This window comes from Pipra filicauda, unplaced genomic scaffold (assembly GCF_003945595.2).
Source record: "Pipra filicauda isolate LSUMZ 115617 unplaced genomic scaffold, ASM394559v2 scaffold3_size10097308_pilon, whole genome shotgun sequence".
Classification (NCBI taxonomy): domain Eukaryota; kingdom Metazoa; phylum Chordata; class Aves; order Passeriformes; family Pipridae; genus Pipra; species Pipra filicauda.
In genome coordinates, this window is record NW_024104532.1 from 2571801 (window position 1) to 2591868 (window position 20068).

The 20068-nt window shown below is 64.7% G+C and overlaps 5 protein-coding genes across 5 annotated transcripts; 2 read left to right on the forward strand and 3 right to left on the reverse strand.

Annotated features, from left to right (window-relative positions):
- Positions 1 to 48: 48 nt before the first annotated feature.
- On the reverse strand, positions 49 to 2939 carry RAB24 (RAB24, member RAS oncogene family). Its single transcript, XM_027718689.2, has 8 exons — positions 2778 to 2939; positions 2081 to 2149; positions 1904 to 1982; positions 1721 to 1788; positions 1523 to 1622; positions 1136 to 1186; positions 972 to 1034; positions 49 to 469 (listed from the first exon to the last, which is right to left on the reverse strand). Exons 1-8 carry the CDS (start codon positions 2892 to 2894, stop codon positions 405 to 407), a joined length of 612 nt encoding a protein of 203 aa, XP_027574490.1. The 5' UTR covers positions 2895 to 2939; the 3' UTR covers positions 49 to 404.
- Positions 2940 to 2964: 25 nt separating this feature from the next.
- On the forward strand, positions 2965 to 4836 carry PRELID1 (PRELI domain containing 1). Its single transcript, XM_027718688.1, has 5 exons — positions 2965 to 3134; positions 3409 to 3634; positions 3713 to 3826; positions 4072 to 4150; positions 4562 to 4836. The coding sequence occupies exons 1-5, from the start codon at positions 3043 to 3045 to the stop codon at positions 4696 to 4698; spliced, it is 648 nt and encodes a 215-aa protein (XP_027574489.1). The 5' UTR covers positions 2965 to 3042; the 3' UTR covers positions 4699 to 4836.
- Positions 4837 to 4946: 110 nt separating this feature from the next.
- On the reverse strand, positions 4947 to 6328 carry MXD3 (MAX dimerization protein 3). The gene is given in 5 exon segments (XM_027718686.2): positions 4947 to 5501; positions 5586 to 5751; positions 5847 to 5961; positions 6064 to 6191; positions 6194 to 6328. Coding segments are annotated over 5 exon segments (654 nt in total). The 3' UTR covers positions 4947 to 5391.
- Positions 6329 to 7324: 996 nt separating this feature from the next.
- LOC113986736 (lateral signaling target protein 2 homolog) lies at positions 7325 to 10302 on the reverse strand. The gene is made up of 14 exons (XM_039385299.1): positions 10250 to 10302; positions 9920 to 10060; positions 9708 to 9845; positions 9365 to 9567; positions 9201 to 9290; positions 9002 to 9091; positions 8781 to 8882; positions 8599 to 8698; positions 8450 to 8568; positions 8224 to 8345; positions 8039 to 8152; positions 7788 to 7886; positions 7538 to 7650; positions 7325 to 7456 (listed from the first exon to the last, which is right to left on the reverse strand). The coding sequence occupies exons 3-14, from the start codon at positions 9813 to 9815 to the stop codon at positions 7325 to 7327; spliced, it is 1392 nt and encodes a 463-aa protein (XP_039241233.1). The 5' UTR covers positions 9816 to 9845; positions 9920 to 10060; positions 10250 to 10302.
- Positions 10303 to 12269: 1967 nt separating this feature from the next.
- FAM193B (family with sequence similarity 193 member B) lies at positions 12270 to 19999 on the forward strand. The gene is given in 11 exon segments (XM_027718812.2): positions 12270 to 12306; positions 12309 to 12589; positions 13816 to 14055; positions 14712 to 14934; positions 15110 to 15319; positions 15614 to 16028; positions 17000 to 17195; positions 17594 to 17830; positions 18305 to 19298; positions 19389 to 19464; positions 19628 to 19999. Coding segments are annotated over 11 exon segments (3006 nt in total). The 3' UTR covers positions 19725 to 19999.
- Positions 20000 to 20068: the final 69 nt, after the last annotated feature.

Sequence of the window (20068 nt, forward strand, 5' to 3'; positions counted from 1 at the left end):
CGGGGGAGGGATGGGAAACCCCCAAAAGCCTCGTGCACAGGGGGCGGCTCAGACCACAATGCGTTTTATTTACATTGTACACCTTGAGAGAAGACGCTTAAATAAATCTGCAATGAATTGAGCATCTCCGAGAGAATAAGTTACCGGCTGCTGCTGGGCCACAGCAGCTCCCACCAATGCCACAGGTGGCAGGGAGGGGGTCCCTGGGGGCGACAGTCCATAGATCCTGGCACTGCACGGCAGCCCTGTGCCACTCCACATGCCAGGAGGAGAGCAGTCCGCAGGCCTTGTGCCCTGGCACAGACAGGCCCCAACAGCTAAAACACAGCAGGTAAAACACCGGAGGCATCCGGCGTGCGCCAGCTGCCCAGCCGGCAGCAGCGATTCCCTTTTGGCACAAGGGCTCAGTGGTGGCAGCAGCTGTAGAAGTAGGGACTGCTCCTCTGGCCCAGGTTGACACTCTTGTCCTCTGGAAGAGAGCAGGAGCGGCAGGCTGCTGGCACATCCACGCCACAAAATGCTGTGTGGCAGCCCCAAAGCTGCTGGTCCCAGGCGTGGGCCCCAGCAGGTCCCATGAGGAGGGTTTGGTGCCCCTGGAGAAGCAGCAAGGCCCAGGGCCACAGCACAGCCCAAGGCAATGGCACAGCCCAGGGTGGGAGGTACAGCCAGGCTGAGCACGCTGGGGCAGGCCTGGTGAAGAACTGAGCCAGTCCTGCAGCCTAGCGAGGCTCCTGGACACCAAAGGCCGTCATGGCCCAGCTGTGTGGACATGCTGAGCCTGGCCTAAGCAGGGACGAGGATGCTGTGATGGGACCCAACCTCCACAGGACAATCCCCAGCACAGAGCTGCAGCAGCCCCAAGCAGGGCAGAGGTGAGGAAGGGCCCTGCCAGACCCCCCATCGCTCATATTCCACACTCAGCAGAGGCACAAAAGAGGGTGCCTGGGGAGAAACAGCTCCTACCTACTCACCTGTCATCACCTGGAAGGCGGAGAAGTTGACGTAGTCCTCGGCCACCTTCTGGAACAGCTCATCTGGGGGGGAGAGGTGGCACAGTGGGTGTGGGTGCCCCCGCCAGGCAGAGCCCCCTGCCCCTGCTCTGCCCAGGGCATGGCCCTAGCGAGGGGTTACTCACCCACACTCTGGCCCGTCTTACTGGAGGTCTCAAAGTGGTCTGCTTTGATCTCTGAAACAAGGTCCAGGTTGGCACTTGCTGCAGGTGCAGGATATGGCCCAAGGGCTCAGCTGCCCCCAGAGTCACCCCTCGGGCACAGCTGCTGACAGGGGGCTGGCAGAGACCCATGACAGGGCTCCTGGCCCCTTGGCCCAGCTGGCCACGTGCCTGCCCATGTCAGGACATGCTGTGCCCAGGGAGGTCCCTGGTAGAGCTGGCACCTCACCACACACAGAGCCCTGGTGCCACCGGATCTGCTGCGGGCTCAGGGCAAGGGCAGAGCCATCCCCCCGTGCCCCCCACCCCCTGTGCTGCGGGAGCCCCAGGAAGGGCCAGCAGTGGCTGTACCATCGGCATAGTCCTGCACATCATGGAAGTCAATCCCCCGCTTCCTCCTGTCTTCCTCCAGCAGGTCACACTTGGTGCCACACAGGTAGATCCGGCAGCCCTGGGGCAGGGAGAGGGATGGGAGGGATGTGCCCATGTCTTTACCAGCAGCCCCCCTGCCCCACAGTGAGGCTGTGCAGCCCCCCAGCACCCCTGTACCTCCTCACAGTTCTGCAGCTCGTTCACCCAGAACTTGGCTCGCTGGAAACTGCCACTGTCGGTGAGATCTGGGGAGAGAGAGGGGTCAGAGTCTGTCCAACGCTTTCCTCAGTGCCTGACCCACCAGTGCTGCCACCACTCTGTCCCAGGATCCTGGGACCTCCCCATCCTCCATGCCCTTACCATAGCAGACGATGGCAGCCCGGGCCCCCCGGTAGTAGATGCGGCTCATGGCCTCATAGCGCTCCGAGCCGGCCGTGTCCTGTGGGACACAAGGAAGTACTTGGCAGGTGACTCTTGGAGATCCATGAGCCAGGGGGTGGCTGGGGATGTCAGCACAGCCCTTGTCTCTGCACTTACCCAGATGCCCAGGGTCACTGTCTGCTCCCCCACGGACATCACCTTGGCCACGAAAGCGGCTCCAATCGTCTGGAAGTGAAGCAGGAGGAGCAGTGGGGACTAGCCCAGGGATGCCTGGAGCATCTGGCCTTGGAACATGGTGGGAACCGGCCCGGGAACACGGGGAAACACACCCGGGGACGTAGGAGGAGCGGGTATGGAAACAAGGGGACCAACCCACGGGCATGAGAGGGATGTGGAGGGGCTCCAGCCCAGGCATGGCGGGAAACAACATGAGGGGACATCGTGCCAGGGATGTGGTCTCACATTGCCAGAGACACGGTGAGGGCACGGGCGGGATACGGAGGGCACCAGCCCGGAGATCGAGAGGGGTGAACACGAAGGGACCACCCTGGGGACATGAGAGCGACGCGGGGGACACCGTCGTGGGTACGTGGGAGGTACCGCGCCGGTGACACGGTGGGGAAACGAGGCGACGGACCCGCGAGTGCAGGAGGGGTGGAGGGGTCCTATCCCGGGGATGGCGGGGGACAACACGAGGGGACACCGTCCTGGGGATGTGGAGGGACACGGCGGGGGAGCGAGGGCACCGACGCGCGGACGGGCCACACAAGGGGCTCATCCCGGGCAGACGCGGGTGACGCGATGCCGCGGAGGCGCCGCAGCAGCACCGCGGCGGTGCCCGTGTGTCACTCACGTTCTGGTAGGGCCCGGCGCGGAAGCGGCCGTGGGCGCAGCGCTCCACCAGGCTGCTCTTACCCACGCCCTCCTGCCCCAGCAGCACCACCTTGGCGTCCACCCGCCGCCCGCTCATCCTTGCGCCGCCGCCGCCGCGGGCGGGGCCGCCCCGGGCGGGGCGGGGCCGGAACCGGGCGGGGCGGGCCCGGACGTGCGCAGGGCCGGGCGGGGCGCGCGGGCCGCATGGCGGCCGCCCAGGAGGCGCGGGCCTGAGCGCCGGGCCCATGGGGAAGTACTGCGCCAGCCTGAGCGTCCTCAAGGGGCCCTGGGACCAGGTGTTCGCCGCCTTCTGGCAGCGCTACCCCAACCCCTACAGGTGCGCCCGGGGCCCTCCCCGACCCCCCATGCGCCCGCTGGCCCCCCCCCCCATCCCGATGCCATCTGGGAATGCTGCCCCTCCTCCTCGGCCCAGCCCTTTCCCGGGGGTCCCGCGGGGGCTCTGCTCGTCCCCCTCCAGCCTTCTGGGATGGGTGCACACAGCGGCGAGCTGGTTTCCCCCTCCCTTAATCCCACGGTGCCTGATGGTTCCCAGCCCTTGGTGGGGCTGGCCGGGAAGGAGCAGGGCTTGATGTTTTCTTCCGCCGTTTTAGCAAACATGTCCTGACCGAAGACATCGTGCACCGGGAGGTGACACCGGACCACAAGCTGCTGTCGCGGCGGCTCCTGACCAAGACCAACCGGATGCCGCGCTGGGCAGAGCGCTTCTTCCCAGCTAACGTCGCCCACTCCGTCTACATCCTGGAGGACTCTATCGTGGACCCCAAGAACCAGACCATGACCACGTTCACCTGGAACATCAACCACGCCCGTCTCATGGTAAGTGCCGCGGGCGGGAAGGCACAGGGGGGTGGAGGGGGCCCAGCAGTGCCTATAGCCGGGCTGTGCCTCCTACAGGTGGTGGAGGAGCGGTGCGTGTACCGGGTGAACCCGGAGAACAGCAACTGGACCGAGGTCAAGCGAGAGGCCTGGGTCTCCTCCAGCCTGTTTGGTGTCTCGCGGGCCATCCAGGTGAGCACTGCTCGAGCAGCACTGTGTGCCCCCCTAAAGCTCCTGCTCCCCCTTTCTCTACCCATTCCTTGTGATGGTTTTTACACCCTTTCCCCTTGTTCCCCCAGCCCTCATGAGCTCTTCGGGCACCCAGAACCATCACTGTCAAAGTCACTGTTTGTGACTTCTCAAGCTGGGACAAAAGCCCCAGGGGCTGTGTGTGACAGGAAGCTGGGCTTGCACCTTCACTGACTTTTCCCTTGCAGGAGTTTGGTCTGGCCAGGTTCAAAAGCAACGTGACCAAGAGCACTAAGGGATTTGAATACGTGCTAGCAAGAATGCAAGGTGGGCACCAGGGGCAGGCTGGGGCTGACCGGGACGGGTCTCTTGGAGTTAGAGGTCACACTGGGAACACTCCAGTCCATGAGCAGGTCGCAGCTTGAACTGATCTGACTGTGAAATCCTCCTCCCTTACCTTTGCCCCATGCCTTGGCACAGCCTGCCCTTCCTGAGCGGAGCAGCCGGGCAGTGATTGCAAGGCCAGGCAGGGGTGGAGTGCAGTGCAGGCAGGACGGGATGTGACAGGGCAGCAGTGACGTGTCTGCGGTTCCCCTTTGCAACGTGCCCTGACGTGCCGAGGTCAGGAGCACCAGGCTCATCTGCGTGGGGAAGTGCCTTGGTGCCGAGGCGGCTGGGCAGGTCTGGCTGGCACTCCAGTGCTGGGGCAGGGCTGAGTTAACAGCTTCCGTGTTATAGGAGAAGCTCCATCCAAAACACTGGTGGAGACTGCCAAGGAAGCGACCGAGAAAGCCAAGGAGACAGCTCTGGCTGCTACAGAGAAAGCCAAGGACCTGGCGAGCAAGGCAGCCACCAAGAAGAAGCAGTACGTGTGAGGGGCCAGCTGCACCAGGACAGATAGAAATCTCCTTAGATTTTATATTTTTAAAGAAACTGTACAAGTCTGACAATCAGCTGCTGTTAGACCCTTTCTGAGATGTAATTATCATTAAAGAATCTACTCCCACCTCTGATTTGACTGGACTGGCCTGGCTAGAACAGAGCCCAGTGCTGCCCTCCACTCTGGGGGTCCAGCCTGCTGCCGGGATCACAGGGAAGACACAGGCCAGGATTTTACCAAGTGCCTTTACTATAAAAGTGTGGGGTCTGTACAAAAGAGCGGGGTGCCTGTGGGAGCATGAAGGCAGATTGCTTAATGCACTTGTTTCCCCTTTCTGTCTCTCCAGGGGTGGGACAGCCCTCCTGTAGCCATGTCTGCAGTGAGCAGCACTGCCACATGCCTGGCGGTGCACAGGGGGAGGCGTGAGGGTTTCCCCATGACAGCTGGGCCCTCTTCCAGTGCCTCTCCCAGTGCTTTGCAGTGCACTCACAGTGGGTGCCACAGTGCGGTGCCAGCCCCGTGCACCCAGTGCCACAGCCAGTGCTGCCCAGCAGCCCAGCTGCTGGGGGCCAAGCTGGGTGCTCACCCCCACCTGTGGCCCCTTATCCTGGCTGTGATGAGGCCGAGGAGGCTGCATTTCCAGCAGGAAGGAGGCAGGCAGGCAGTGCAGGGAAGGCAGTGGGCATTGTCAGGATTCCGGGCTGTGGAGGCTGGAGTAGCTGTGGTCCCTCCCGGTGCCGAAGGCGTGCAGCAGGTCCCCACCGAACACCACACCATCCACCTCTACCTCGGCATCCTCTGGGCACCGGGGGGGAAGAGCCCAAGTCAGGACCCCGGCTGCTTTTCCTTTCCTGCCCACCCTCCATCCTTCCCCTCCCTTACCTCCCTCGGAGGGCTCTGAGAGCTGGGATGAGTCTAGGCTGTCAGCCCGTGCCCGTTCCCCGTCGGTGGGTAGGAGCAGCCATTCCAGCCGCCGCCGCAGGCTCCGCTGCCGGTCTCGCAGCCGGTCCTTGGCCCTCCGTGCCCTCAGCTCCTGCTCCTCCAGCCTCTGCGGGGACCCAGCGAGCCATGAGCGGGGCAGAGCTGAGCGGGCCTGTTGCCATACGGGGTCCCCCGAGTGGTACCGGGGTCATCTCCCCTCACCTGGATGTGAAGGCGGGCACGGTGCAGGAGGCTCAGCGTGGTGGGACGGGCCGGCCCCGCCGCCACCGGCACCTGCTGCTTCAGCCGCTCCAAGCAGCACCGGAGCTGGGCTCTCCTACAGCCGGGCGGGAGGGGGATGGCACGGCGGTCAGCCCGAGGGTGGGCGCACGGGCAGAGCCACCCCTTGCCCCGCCGCTCCCCCCACACGCCCCGGTACCTGTGTTTCTCCAGCGCGTTGTGCACCGACCTGCGGGAGGAAGAGCCGCCGGCGATCAGCACCGGCGCCGCCGGCGACCGCCACCCACCCACTCTCCCGCCGCTCACCTGACGCTGCTCACGGCCCGGCGCGACCGGGCGGGGCAGAGTGAGGCGTAGCCGTGCTCGGCCTCGGCCAGGCCGGGCGGGTCGCGGTGGTCCCGATGCTCCAGGAACTCGGCCGCCTGGAGCAGCACCTGGATGCTGGTGGTGGCCGCGGGCTCCATGGCGGGAGGGGGGCGAAGGCCCCGCGCTGATTGGCTGCGGGACACCGCGCGCCGCTGACGTCACCACGGCGGGCAAACAACTTTGGGCGGGAAAGCGCGTGCTTCAAATTTGAATCGGGGGGCGGGGCCGGGGTGGGACACGCCTCCCTTGTAAAAGCCACGCCCCCGGTGGTTAATTAATTACCACGCCGTGGCCGTGCCCCCCCGGGAAGTGTTCCTCATGTCTGCTCCCATGCGCGTCCGGAGACGCGCGGGTCGCCCCTGCCCGCCCGTGGGAGCTGGGCGGGGAGCGCTCACACCCCCGCCATCCCCAGACCGCTCGGGACACCCCCAACGCCTCATCGCCCCACCGCGCCCACAGGTGTTCCCACACCGGCTGCGACCGCTAGCCCGCCCCGCTCCCCCCTTCGCCCCGGGAACCCAGTGCAACGCGGCCCAGCCAGGCGGGCTTCTCTCTTTATTAAAATCCGTCGGGTGCAGGCGGTGGGGAAGGGAGGGCAGGGGAGCGCCGGGCCTCCGGGCACGGCACTGCACGGCACGGGCGGGTGTGGCACGGGCGGCCCTGGGGCACCCGCCGTCATGTGAGGGCTGTTTGCACCTTCTCAGGCCAGGCCGTGGGGTGGGAGGGGAGACTCTGCCCCGGGCCCAACAACAGTCAAAGTTCACCTGAAAAAAAACCACCACGAAGCACATTTCCAGCCGGGGGGGAAGTGCACGCGGTTCACTGAAAGCAGGGCACGGCCACGGTGCATCGGGAGGGGCGGTCCTGCGCCCACTGTGACCCTGGCCCGCCAGCACCAGGCGTGGGCTGCCGCCGTCTGTGGGGTCCTGCCCCTGTGTGAGGGGGAGTCCTACTGCCTTGTAGGGGGGTCCTGCCATCATGCCCACCCAGCTCTGACAGCAGTCATAGGGCTGAAGAGCTGCCCAGCAGCCCCGGAACGGCCCTTTGCCCCCGGTGCATGGCCTCCTGCAGATGCAGCTCTGGCAGAGGGGCTCTCATTGGCTCCGGGTGCACTGGGATGCGGGTGAGAGGTGTGTGGTGTAGCAGTGGGTGCAGACACGCACAGGTTTGGTGTGGCTGTAGTGCGGCAGTGCTGCAGCATGCGGTGAGCAGCGGGCACAGAAGATCTGCAGGAGAGGGCCAGAGGGGGGCTGAGCAGAGGCAGGTCCCTCAGGGACCCCACACACCCCAGCTCAGCCCCATCCTACCTTCCCACAGCTGCGGCAGTGGTGCCGGCGGCGCAGCAGGGTGAAGGGCGAGCGGCAGGCAGAGCACTGGCTGCACGTGCTGTCGGGCACCCACTCAGGCAGGCGGTGAGTGCCTGCTGGGCAAAACATATTAGTAAAACCCGCCTGTGCCAGCCCCCCTCAAAGCCAGACCCCCTCTGGCAGAATGGGGGCAGGATCAGCCCCAGCCTCACACCTGCCCCAGAGCCATGGCACCTGGGCAGCCCCTTACCTGCCCTCCAGAGCCCGGCAGCCTCTGTGGGGCTGGAGCACAGTGGGCAGTCAGCCACACGAGGAGCATCTGCCACACAGGAGTCATCATCCTTCTTTCCTGCAGGGACAAGCACTATGGTGGAACAGCCAAACCAGGCACAGGCAGTATGGCCACGTCCTCCCCATGCCTGGGGCTGTGGCCTTGTCTCACCAGGGACGGGCACTGGGCAGGGCAGAGGAACAATCTCTCACTCTCTGGGGATTACTCACGGCTGGCACTGGGCTCCTCCAAGGGCTCCGCCTGCGAGGCCACAATCTTGAAGACCGTTTTCAAGATGCTGCGCATGTCACTGGCAAAGTTGGTCTGGAGCTGATCGGCAACCCCTGCACCAGAAGGGTGGGGGGTCAGGGTGCTGGGGAGCTCAGGGTCCTGGGGGGTCTCGAGGGTCACTCACCAGAGATGCAGACAAAGAGGGTGTGCAGCATGTCCTTGGTGCTGCTGTACCGGCAGCGCAGCTCTGAGCAGCGGGCACCCGGGGTGGCACCTATCCCTGGGCTGCTCCCGGGGATCTGGGGGCTGCACGGAGGGGAGGTGACAGTTACCCTAGGGGTAGTGTGAAATGTCCTGTCCCAGTGGACAGGGATCTGCCATCTCGGCCCCGCTTCCTGCCCACCACACACCCCCACTGCCAGTCGGTGCCTGGGTTGTCGACAGCCCCAGAGGGTCCCAGTAGCGTCGTGCAGGTGAGGGCTGGTGGTGTGGCACAAGGGATCTCCAGGAGAGCAGAGGGAGCAGGGGGGTCCTCTCTGGGCACAGCTGCTCCCCACACTGGGGTGATGTCCGGACCACAGGGATCCTCTGGTTCAGCTGTGCACAGGCTCCTCTCCAGCAGGCAGAGCTCCTCCACTGACAGCACCCGCAGCAGCTCCCTGAGGCAAGGGGACGGCATCGACCCCATGTCATGGCCCCCCTGCTGCCCCATGGCCCCACCCAATGCCCCCCACTGCATACCTGATCTTCTTCAGGAGGTTGTAGAAGGGGCTGAAGACCCGGGACATCTCCTCGGGGCTCCGCTCCAGGCTGAGGGGACCCTCGGGGTAGATGAGGAGGCCGCTGTGAGGGGACAGAGCTCAACTTACATGAGGGATTGCCCAGGACCCCAGTTCCCCATGGGGAGAAGGGGCTGGTACAGGGCAGGGAACATCCCCCCCTTCTCCAGGGGCTGCACCCACCTGATAATGGCCAAGCGAGGGATGGTGAACATCAGCAGCGGTTCATAGCCATCGATCATCTCCTGGGTCAGGTAGCCCAGGCGCAGGGCTCTGGGGACACACACACCCCCTTACAGTGGGGCTGAGCCTCAGGACACTGCCCACCCTTGGGGCTGGGGTCCCTGCTACCCTGACCTGATGTGCAGTGCCCTTCACTCACCTCTCCACCGTCTCACAGAACAGCACAATGATCTCCTGCTGCCTGTAGATCTCCTCGGGAGACTTCACTGCCACCAGCGAGGACACATAGCTGGAGAGATGCAGGGAGTGTGAGGCCCCTCCAGTCCTGGCACAGGCCCCCAGCACCCCAGCCCTGGCCCCCACCTCAGCTCGAACTCTGCAAAGAGCCGGTCGAACTGGATAAGCACAGCCCGGACGGGCTCCGGGTAGGAATTGGGCTGGCTCAGGCTCTGCTCCCGTAGCACCGTCCGCACCAGCTCCAGGCTGCACAGCAGGTTCCTGGCCTGGGGCCGCAGCTGTGCCCTGTCCGCCTCCTCCACCTCTGGGAAGGTCCCAGCCAGGAGACACTGCTAGGACAGGGACCATCAGGAGCCAGCACCCGGGGGGGGCAGTGCAGCCCCTAAACCCAGGGTCAGCTGGTAGTGGGGGGCCTATTGCCCCCCAGCCTCAGAGAACCAGACCTCCCAGACAGCATCCCTGGGCTCACCTCAGCAGCAAACAGCATGTGGTTCCCCAAGTTGTCCACCAAGAGCTCCTCGGGGAACTTGACCAGGTAGTCCCGGCTGTGCCGCTGCGTGGGGATGCACTCCTCCATGATCCGCTCCAGGATGGCCAGCAGGTGAGCCTGGGGAGGGCATGGATGTCACCCATGGTGTCCCAGGGGACCAAGTCACACCAGGGTCCTGGCTGTCCCTGTACCTGACTGAGGTGGAGCTGGTTGAGGAGCACCAGGTACTGCTGCGGGTCCAGTTCGGCATCCAGCCCGTTGATCTCGGCCACCACCGCTGTCACCCTCTCATCGGCAAAGAAGAATTGGGAAAGCAGGCGAGGGTCGGAGCGCTGCGGGAAGAGCACAGAGGGGTGATGGCAGGAGCACCCTGTGTGCTGGGCCAGAAGGATCCCAAATCCCACAAGCGAAGCAGGGATGTTTGGGGCCCATGGATCCACAAACATCCACTAGGGCAGGTACGTGGGACCCTCCCACAGCAGCTCTGACTCCTCCCGGGGAGAGCCGCCTTCCCCACCCACCCGTGCCTCAGTTTCCCCGGGGGGCAGAGCAGGACGAACAAGTTCGGCCGCATCCTGGCAGCGCGGGCACGGATCCGTGCATGGCTGTAAACACCGGGAAAGGTCCGCGGGAGTCCCCCAGCTTCCTCCTCCCGCTCCACCCCGAGGGACCCTCGCCACCCTCCCCTGCGCCCGGGACCGGCGGAGCTCCCGGACGGGGGCTCCGCCGGTCCCGGGCGCAGGGGAGGGTGGCCGGCCCCGGTGCCACCCTCCCCGGTCTCACCTTGGGTCGGCGGAGCCACCGGCGGAGGACAGCGGGCAGCATGGCGCGTCCCGTGGCTCTGCCGCCGCCCGGCTCCCCGCGCCCGCCGCTCGCCGACGGGGCGGGTCGGTACCGGGCACCGCCCGTGGGGGCGGATCGGAGCGGTGTCCGCCCAGTGCCGGCACCGGGACGAGCCCGTCCGCGCCTCGACGGACCGGTTCTCTGTGATGGGAAGGGTGAGGGTGCGTCTCCCGTGGGGCGGGATGGGTTTCACCGCCGGCTCCACTTCCTGGTCACGGTTCCTAGCTCCAATCCCCGGCTGCATCCCCGGTTATCCCGTCCCGGTTCCCCTTTTCCCGCAGCCCAACCTTCAGGAGACAGAGATACCCCAGAGATTCCCTGAATGATGGGGGGCACCAGGGGAGGCACCCGCAGACACCTTTACTGTGCAGGACATGGAGTGTGGAGCAGGGGGATGCAGTGGGAAGTGAATAAAGCAGCCCCTCGGCGGGAGAAGAAGGCGCCGAGTGGCCAAGGAAGGGTTCCGGGGGTGCTTGGGGTGCTGGGAACAGCAATCCCACCCTGGCTGTGCCAGAGGAGGTGTCTGCTCCAGACCTGGCACTGCTGGCCACAGGATGTGGGTGCCGATAATTCAGGTGGCTGAAAGCCTAATGGGGTGGATTCATGGGTAAAAAATTCGCGGAGGACGGTTGGATAAACACGGCAGCACCTCCTCGGCTTGAGGAAGTCCCTGAGTCACGGCAGCCCCGCGGTGCCCAGGCTGTGCTGGACAGGTGCATGTGTAGGACTAGCCCTAGTGTTGAGGGGCCAGTGTTCCTCACAGGCTCCAGGTCTAATTTCAGCCAGGCAGTGTATCCTGGCTCCTGTGACTGTGGCTGTGTCCTGTGTCCTTGTGTGCTCAGCGAGCCTGGAGCCCTGCCTGTCCCTCAGCTGCCAGCAGATTTGGGCAGCACAATATAAGAAGGACATAAAGCTATGAGAGGGTGTCCAAAGGAGGCTGCAGGGATGGTGAAGGGTCTAGAGGGGAAGCCGTATGAGGAGCAACTGAGGTCTGTTCAGCCTGGAGAAGAGGAGACTTAGGTCAGACCTCACAGGGGTCTGCAGCTTCCTCACAAGGGGCAGTGGAGGGGCAGCTCCAATCTCTGCTCTCTGTGACCAGTGAGAAGACCCGAGGGAACAGCTGGAGCTATGTCAGGGGAGGTTTAAGTTGGATATTAGGAAAAGGTTCTTCAACCCAAGGATGGCTGGGCACTGGAATAGGCTCCCTAGCGAAATGATAGCAGCAAACCTGCCAGAGTTCAAGGAGCTCTCAGACACAATGCTCTCAGACACATGGTGGGATTTTTGGGGGGGTTCTGTGCAGGGTCAGGAATCATAGAATCATAGAATGGTTTGAGTTGGAAGAGACCTTAAAGATCATCTTGTTCCATCTTCCTGTTTAGGGCAGGGACACCCTTCACTATACCAGGTTGCTCCAAGCCCTGTCCAACCTGGCCTTGGACACTTCCAGGGATGGGGCAGCCACAGCTTCTCTGGGCAACCTGTGCCAGTGTCTCACCACCCTCACAGGGAACAATTTTTTCCCAATATCTGATCTAAACCCCCTCGCTTTCCATGTGGACCCAAGGAGTTGCACTCCGATGATCCAGCCCGGGATGCGATCCCGCTCCACGCTCACTGGCGCCCTTTAGGACCCGGGGGACCCGCTGCCGCCGCTCCCCCCGGCCGCCAGGGGGCGCAGCGCTGCCCTCTCGCAAGATGGCGGCGGCGGCTTCACCTCACCGAGCGCTTCCCCCCTCCCTCCTTCCCGCGGGCAGGGGCCGGACGGGCCGCGCCGCCATATTGGCTGTTGTCCTGGCTGCGGCGGGCTCGCCATGACTCGCCGGCGGAACAAGGCGGCAACGGCGGCAACGGCGGCGGCGGCAGCAGCGGCAGGTGGCTCTGGGCCTCGCCGCGACAGGGTGGCGGGTCCCGACGTCGGGCCTCCCCCGCCACCACCGCCACCGGAACCGCCCGCCCCGCCTGAGGTGACGGCGGCGGCGGGCAGCGGCGGGGAGCCGGGCAGAGGCAGCGCGCAGGTACCAGGGGAGTGCCGCGGCCGGGACGGCGCTGGCGCCGAGGGGGTTCCGTTCGGGGCGGGGATGGGGCAGGGCCCGGGGCGGAGGGGGGGCAGGGGCAGGGCCCCATCCCCGCCCCGACCCCCGCCCCGGAGCATCCCTGCGGATGGGGCTCGGAGCGCTCCCACAGCGCCCCGCGGGAGGGCCCGGTTCCGCCACTGGGCGATGGCAGGTGGCTGCAGCATCTCCATCCAGCGCGCCTGTCGCTGCCTGAGATCGCTGAACACACCTGGCCGCCGCCACCTGTCCCGGGCGGTGGGCAGGGACCCGGGGATGGGCGCCGGGGATGGATGCAATGGATGGGTTGGGGACAGCCGTGGTGTCGCCCGCCGCGGTGGCCATGTCAGCTGGGACACGGGGTGGGCTGGCAGCCCCCTTCCTCGCTGTGGGTGGGCAGGGGGGCTGTGCCCCTGCTCTGCTCTCCTTGGCCTCTGACCTTTGCTTCACCTTGAGCCTGCAGACGCCATCTGTTTGGCAGCAGCGGTTCAATGCGCGGCTCATTGTGGCGGGGCCCCGCCGCGCCGGCAGACAATGGGGGCCCCCTCGTCCGCGCCACGCCGGGCTCGTCACGGCTGTCAGGGCTCCAGCGAGCCCGCAGGATGCAGCCCAGCTCCTGCAGGGAAGTCCCAGCCTGGCTGTGCCCGTGCGGGGAGAGAGCAAAGTGGCACGGGGGGTCTGCACCCCACCCTGGCGCATTGGCACCGCTGGCTGTGCAGAACAAAGAGGTGGGAGGGAGGGCTTGAGGCTCTCGGGTGACACCGTGGGGGGGGTCTGTGCTGGGCGAGGACTGAGAGTTGAGGCTGCCAGAGCCACCCTTCGTATCCCCGTGTTGGATTTCTGTGGGTCTTGCTCTGCTGTGCAAGTTCTCTTGGTCCCGCTGTACCAGAGGTGGTGGTGGGAGCTGCTGATGGCTTATCAGCCTTGCTTGGTGGCAGGGCTGGCTCTTTGGCACGCTGTGATCTTCCCAGAGGTCCAGAACGCTCCCATCTGGCACGTGGCAGGCTGGCAGCAGCTGGGCAGCCTGAGGCTGCTCTGCTCCAGTGGGAGAAGGTGCAATGCCACATGTAGCCTACAAGAATTTCCCTGGTTTGGTGTCAGCATCCCAAGGTCTCGTTCGCTGCCTCATCTGTCCCACATCTGCACCGCACAACACGTGGGTGATTCACAGTCTGTGTGTCCTTCCTCAGGTGCTGCCCACCACCAACCAGTCCGTGCAGACATGCTGCCTGCTCTGCCACCGGGAGCGCAAGGACTGGGGAGGGCCATCCCACAATGGACTGGTTTCCCCGGGCGAGAGGCTGCCACCGGACTTCGTGCCAACGCTCGTGCAGAACCTCCTGGGAGAAATGCCACTGTGGATCTGCCAGAGCTGCCGGAAGAGTGTGGAGGAGGAAGAGCGACGGGCGGTGCAGGAGCAGGCCCTGGCGGTACGCGGTCACGGAGCTGGGGTTGGAGTGCCAGGGCTGCAGCTGTGGGAGTGTGGCACTACCCTTGCTGTGGCACTAGCAGGGTGTGCGGATCCCCTTTTTGCTCTGAGCTGAGTGCCCCAGACATCCCAGCCTCCACTGCCCTGCCCAGGGTTGCCGCTGGCTCAGCAGGCAGAGGCTGTGGTGGGGCAGCGCGTGGTGCCGCAGAGGCTCGTCCAGCAGGCAGGCTTGGCTTGGAGCTGCCAGGCTGGAGAGGCTGACAGTGCCTCTGCTTTCCTGCCAGCCCCGCTCCACTGCATGTCATGCTGTGTCCCCTGGCCCCAGGGCTGCTCCCTGTGTGGTGTAGGTCTGCCCGGAGACTGCTGGGGCAAGTGCCTGCCTGTGTGTGGAGCTCGGGTAGAGGAGCTCCCTCCTGCCTGGCTTCATTTAATCCTGGCCTGGTGTGAGTGAGACCAGAGCAGGCATGTGGCCCTTGGAATGTCCTGGGAGCCAGGCTGTGTTGGTGTTTGATGGACAGGCTGTTTGTCACCCCCAAGACAATGACAGAAGTGGTTCCCGTGAGCTGAGCCCCTTCTGCAATGGAGGGTCTTGGTGCTGACACTCTGGGGCCCAGAGCCTCCTCACACAGCTGGTTCACTCTGTGTTTTCCTTGGCAGGTCTCGTTATCCCACACGTCCTGCAAGTCACAGTCTTGTGGGGGTGGGTCACACTCCTCTTCTTCCTCCTCCTCCTCTTCTTCCTCCTCGTGCCATGGGAACTCAGGGGACTGGGACCCCAGCTCGTTCTTGTCTGCTCACAAGCTCTCGGGCCTCTGGAACTCGCAGCACACCAATGGGGCCACCCAGGGCAGCCCCCTCGGGGTTCCACCAGCTACACTAGGTGAGTTGAAGCCCACCGTGGGGTTGAGCAGAGCTTACTGCCCAGTTCTTAGCTTAGATGGTTTCCTTGTAGGAAAGGGTGGACAGGCTGGGCCTCTGACTCCCAGTGCCAGCAGCGTGCCTGGGCTCCTTTGCAATGGCAGAGGGATTTGGGCCCAGCTCCTCTTTCCTTCCAGGCGACAAGCACCCCGGCCTCGCTCTGTCTGCAGAGTGTGCCAGCCAGGCGCCGGCTGTGGCGCCGGGGCTCAAGGCCTGTCCCTACAGCCACGCGGCCTCCACCACCTCCAGCAGTGCCGCCCCGGGCTCGCCTCTGCCTACCTCACTCGACTTCTGCAAGACGCTGCCGAAGCAGTTCAAAAGCTTGTGTCGGAGGGCCACCCCACCAGGTGCGTGTCCAGGGACAGGGCCAGCCACAGCCTCCTAGCCTGCTGCTTCAGAGCGTTTCCCCTTGCCCTGCTCCTTGTGGGGCAGGGCTGAATCCTACAGGGGAGGCACAGTGACCTTGAGGCCTCGTGCGAGCAGGGGTGGCTTCTGTCCCAAGCACTGCGCTGCCTGTGGGGGAGGCAGGGTTTGTCCCATGGAGAAGCGGCCTGTGGAAAGGCGATAGGTGGCTCTGAGCAGGGTCTTGGCCCACACAGCACAGCCAGTGTCTGACTGTCTCTGTTCCTGCCCCTCTGTAGGTGAGGCCTTCCACTCCTCAGAGCATCATCAGCACTCCGACCTCACTGCTCCTCCCAACAGTCCCACCGGCCTCCCCTCCCAGCCACCGGTGCTGATCCCCTCCAAGCAGACACCTCCACACCCAGGGCCCTTCGGCTCCCCACCGCACGTCCCGCTGGGCTCCTCCTCGCAGGCCACGCTCTTCCCTGCTCCCAGTGCCCAGGCTGCAGCCCCAAAGCCAGTGTCTGAGTCCCCTCCGGCCGGCGCGGCCTCTCACAGCCCAGGGCCGTGCAAGAGCCCCCACCTGCCCCCTGCCAACGTGCCACTGCTGAAGATGCCGCCCCCGCTGTCAGGCTGCACCCATCCCTGCAACGGGCACTGCAGCACTTCACTCATCCCTCCTCCTGCCTCCCACCAGCTGCCCAGCACCAACAGGTGAGTAGAGGAGCCCTACCCGATCCCAGCTTCTGCTCACTGGGCCGTGCGCCCTTTTCTCCCCTCTGTTGCCCATGGATGCACTTTTCCCTGCGGAGGGACCGGCTGCCCTGGCATGGTGGTGCAGGGAGCCACTGTCTTTGTGGGCCAGTTGCGCTGCTGCAGACCCCTGGTTTCTGAGGGTCAAGCTCTTTCTCTCCCCATGTGTGTTCTGTCTGCTGTTGTCCTTTGGTTCCGTGGTGCAGAAGAGGCTGTGCTTGCTCCTCCTCCAGCTAAAAGACCCAAAGGAACCGCCTGGTCAACCTGCTCTTGGCCAACAGGACCTTTGTCAGTGAGACCCGTCGGGCAGCCGTGGCACTGAGCAAAGGTCCTCGAGAAGATGAAGACTGTGGACTTGTTCTGCTCACCTGCTCCCTTGGCCCTCTCTGGGCTGCCCGTGCCCCTGAAGAGAGCATGCTGGTTCTTCTCCGCTGATTAGCTCTCCCTGTGGAGAGCCAGCCATGTCCTGAGCTGGAGCTCGAGGAATGGCACTGTGGGACGTGCCCTGGCCTCCCTGTCTCTGAGCTGGGCAGCCTGTGCCTGTGAGAGCTGGGCCTGCCTGCATGTGGGGATGTCTGGCAGCTGCACGCAATCCCAGTGTTCCTCACCTGTGCTACCTGCCCCCAGTGAGTACCAGTCCCTGCCCTGCTTCCAGCCCAGGGCCTAGCAGGATGCCGCTCACTGGGGCTCTGCTGTGCCAGCCTCCTGCCTGCCAGAGACCAGGGGGCTACAGATGTCTGCTGACACAGGCTCCTCTGGCATCTCCCCTGGAGGAGAAGGATGCAGGGAAGGGGGTTTGTCTGCCCTACAAATCCTTGTGCCTGGGCACAGGCTGCCCTGGGTGGGGTGTTCCTACACATGTAGCGTGGGGCAATTTTTGAGACCCCCCCTTGGCTCCTGCTCATCTCTCACCCTTCTCCCCTTCTTCTCAGGGACCCCTCTTGCAAAGGGCACAAATTCCCAAATGGTACCAGCTGCCATCTGCCACAGCCCTGCGACGCAGATGAGGGGCTCGGGGAGGATGAGGACAGCAGCTCGGAGCGCAGTTCCTGCACCTCCTCCTCCACCAACCAGAAAGATGGGAAGTTCTGTGACTGCTGCTACTGTGAGTTCTTCGGCCACAACGCGGTGAGTGAGGGGCTGGTCTGCAGCCACCCCTGGTCCTCGTGTTGCACCCCGTGGTGAGACGTCACACAGTCCGTGTGCCCAGAGTATGGAGGTGGGCAGGTCTGGCCATGGCTGTTTTCCTGCGGGCATGTGCATCCCCTACTTTGTTTCCATGCTGCCTCATCAGCCTGCTGGTCGCTTGCTCCTGACTCGCAGCTGCCTGCCCAGCCCCGGGGCTCGGAGCGGCCGGCCAAGCCCTGTGGCTTCACACTGGAAGAGCTCACTGGGGCTGTGCTGACTTGTCTCACTGAGACTGTGGAGAAGGGAGTGGCTGGGGAGGTTGTGGGGGGCAGGTGGGGAAGCTGGGGCTGGCTGCACCTCCTGTGCCTACCCCGGCTGACAGCACTCCCCTCCTGCAGCCCCCGGCTGCTCCCACGAGCCGCAACTACGCCGAGATCCGGGAGAAGCTGCGCTCGCGCCTCACCAAGAGGAAAGAGGAGCTGCCACAGAAACTGGGACATAACAGCAGCTCGGGGGAGCCCGCTGTGGACCACCGCAATGTGGATGAGCTGCTGGACTACATCAACAGCACGGAGCCCAAGCCCTTGAACAGTGCCAAGGCGGCCAAGCGGGCACGGCACAAGCAGAAGAAGAAGGTGAGGCTGGGTGGGTCCTGGGCTGCTCCCCTTGCTGGACTTTACCTTCTTTCCCTCTCATCCATTTGGTTTCTTGAACTCCATGTCCCTCTCCCCTAAGGTGACAGTGGTGCCTGGCCCTGTGTAGGGCTTCCCCTGGCTCTGTTCCTGGAGAGGGTGACCCAGCCCTCCTGGGTGCTTTGGACTGCAGTGTCCTACCTGCTCTGTGCCGCATCTCTGACACCATGTATCTGTGGTGGGGAGAGGCAGATGGTGGCTTTTGCTGGTGCCTCAGAGCTGTGTCTGGTGTGCAGTGTCCAGCTGTTGCTGTGCCCATGGGGGACACATGACAGTTTGGGGGCTGTGTAAGTTGTGAGGTGGCTGTGCTGAGCAGCAGCCCTTGGGATTGCTGTCAGAGCTGGAGCAAAGTTCCGTGGCCTGTGCCTGTGGTTCTGTGGCCCAGCCCAGCCAATCCTCATGGCACCTGTGTTGCAGGAGAAGGAGAAAGCCCAGCTGGAGGCAGAGGCCCAGAAGCGGGCAGAGCGTGCCCCTGCAGCCAGCCAGGCCAGGGAGCAGGCTGAGGAGAAGCTGCTGGAGTGGCCAGAGCTGGAGCTGGAGCGGGTGAACAGCTTCCTCAGCAGCCGGCTGCAGGAAATCAAGAACACCATCAAGGACTCCATCCGGGCCAGTTTCAGTGTCTATGACCTCAACCTGGATGTCAATGACTTCCCCAAGAAGGCAGCTGTCCTGGAGCAGAAAAACCTGCTCTCCAACCTCAACGGCTCCTCTGACCTGCAGGACATAGACCTGGCGCTGGCCCCACTCAGCCTGGGCCCCGCCAAGAGCCATGGGCTCCTGCGAGGCGAGCTGGGCCCCCGATGGGGCGAGGGGCCCGGGGAGCCCCCACCAGCACCACCGGCCGAGAACGGTGTGGTGAAGCGGCTCAGCGCCGTGCCCAGCCTGTCCCGCATGATCTGGGTGCAGTCCAAGGCTGCGGACTCTGCCACGGACGGCAGTGGGCTGAGCCCGGAGCCCAGGGAGGGACCACAGCCCAAGGGGCCGGAGCCACCAGAGCCGGTGCCCGCAGGGAGCCGTCAGCGCAAGAACAAGCGGCAGAATGGGCAGACAAAGAAAGGGGAGGGCAGCAGCAGCCAGGCCCGGCTGGAGAGCCCTGGGGTGAAGGGGCAGGTGCTGGGAACCAAGCCCCCTTCCAAGGGCAGCGCCCCGGAGCCACAGCGGGCGGGTGGCTGTGCTGAGCCTGGGGAGGGCAGCAAGGGGCAGCCCTGGGGCTGTGGCAGCGCCAGGGCCGAAAAAGAGAGACCCAGCGAGTGGAAGGGCCGAAGGGGAGAGGGCAAAGCGGAGCTGCCGGAGCCAGCACAGCCTCAACCGCCTACCCCGGCTGCCCCTCCCGCCCTGGGGGGCTCCCCTCAGCCCAAGGGCAAGAGCAGGAAGAGCCGGAACAAGGTGGAGAAATCCAGTACCTCGATCGGTAAGTGCAGGGAGAGCTGCCCTGCGCTGCCATCCTCATGGGGGCCCTTTGCCCAGCTGGCAGCACTGACCCTCTGCTCTGCTTCCCCAGATGATGTATTCCTGCCCAAGGACCTGGATGGGGCAGAGATGGATGAGACTGACAGAGAAGTGGAGTATTTCAAGAGGTGAGGGGGGAGCCCTGGGGGGGATGAGCTCTACTGGCAGGGCTGGGGGCACGGGAGTGGCTGGTGGGTGACCAAGGCTGTGGGTCCTGAGGGGTTGCGGTCACACAGGGGCTGGTGGCACAGAGGGTCTGGCAGGTGACCGGGGTTGTCCTCTCCCTGCCAGATTCTGCCTGGACTCGGCCAAGCAGACGCGGCAGAAGGTGGCCGTGAACTGGACCAACTTCACCCTGAAGAAAACCACTTCCAGTGCAGCCCAGTGAGGTGCGGGGGGGCCGACCCTCCCACCCACGGCCACTCGCCTCTCCTCACTGTGCCCCCCGCCTCACCTCGGTGGAGTCCCCTCCTCCGCGGGGGGCCCCGGTGCTCTCCTGTCCCGCGGGGGCCCCCGGGGCTCCCTCCATCCTCCTGCCCCATCCCCGCGGGGTGACCCCGGCCGTCCCGTCCCCCTCTCTGTGGGCACGCGGCTACCCCGTGCCGCGGGGAAGGACCGTGCTGGACCCAATAAAGAACTTTTTAATTTTTTATTTTATTTAAATACCGCTGTCTGCTGCTTTCTGCCGCGCCGGGGGCGGGAGGGATGTAGCGCGCGTGCTGCACAAGTTTG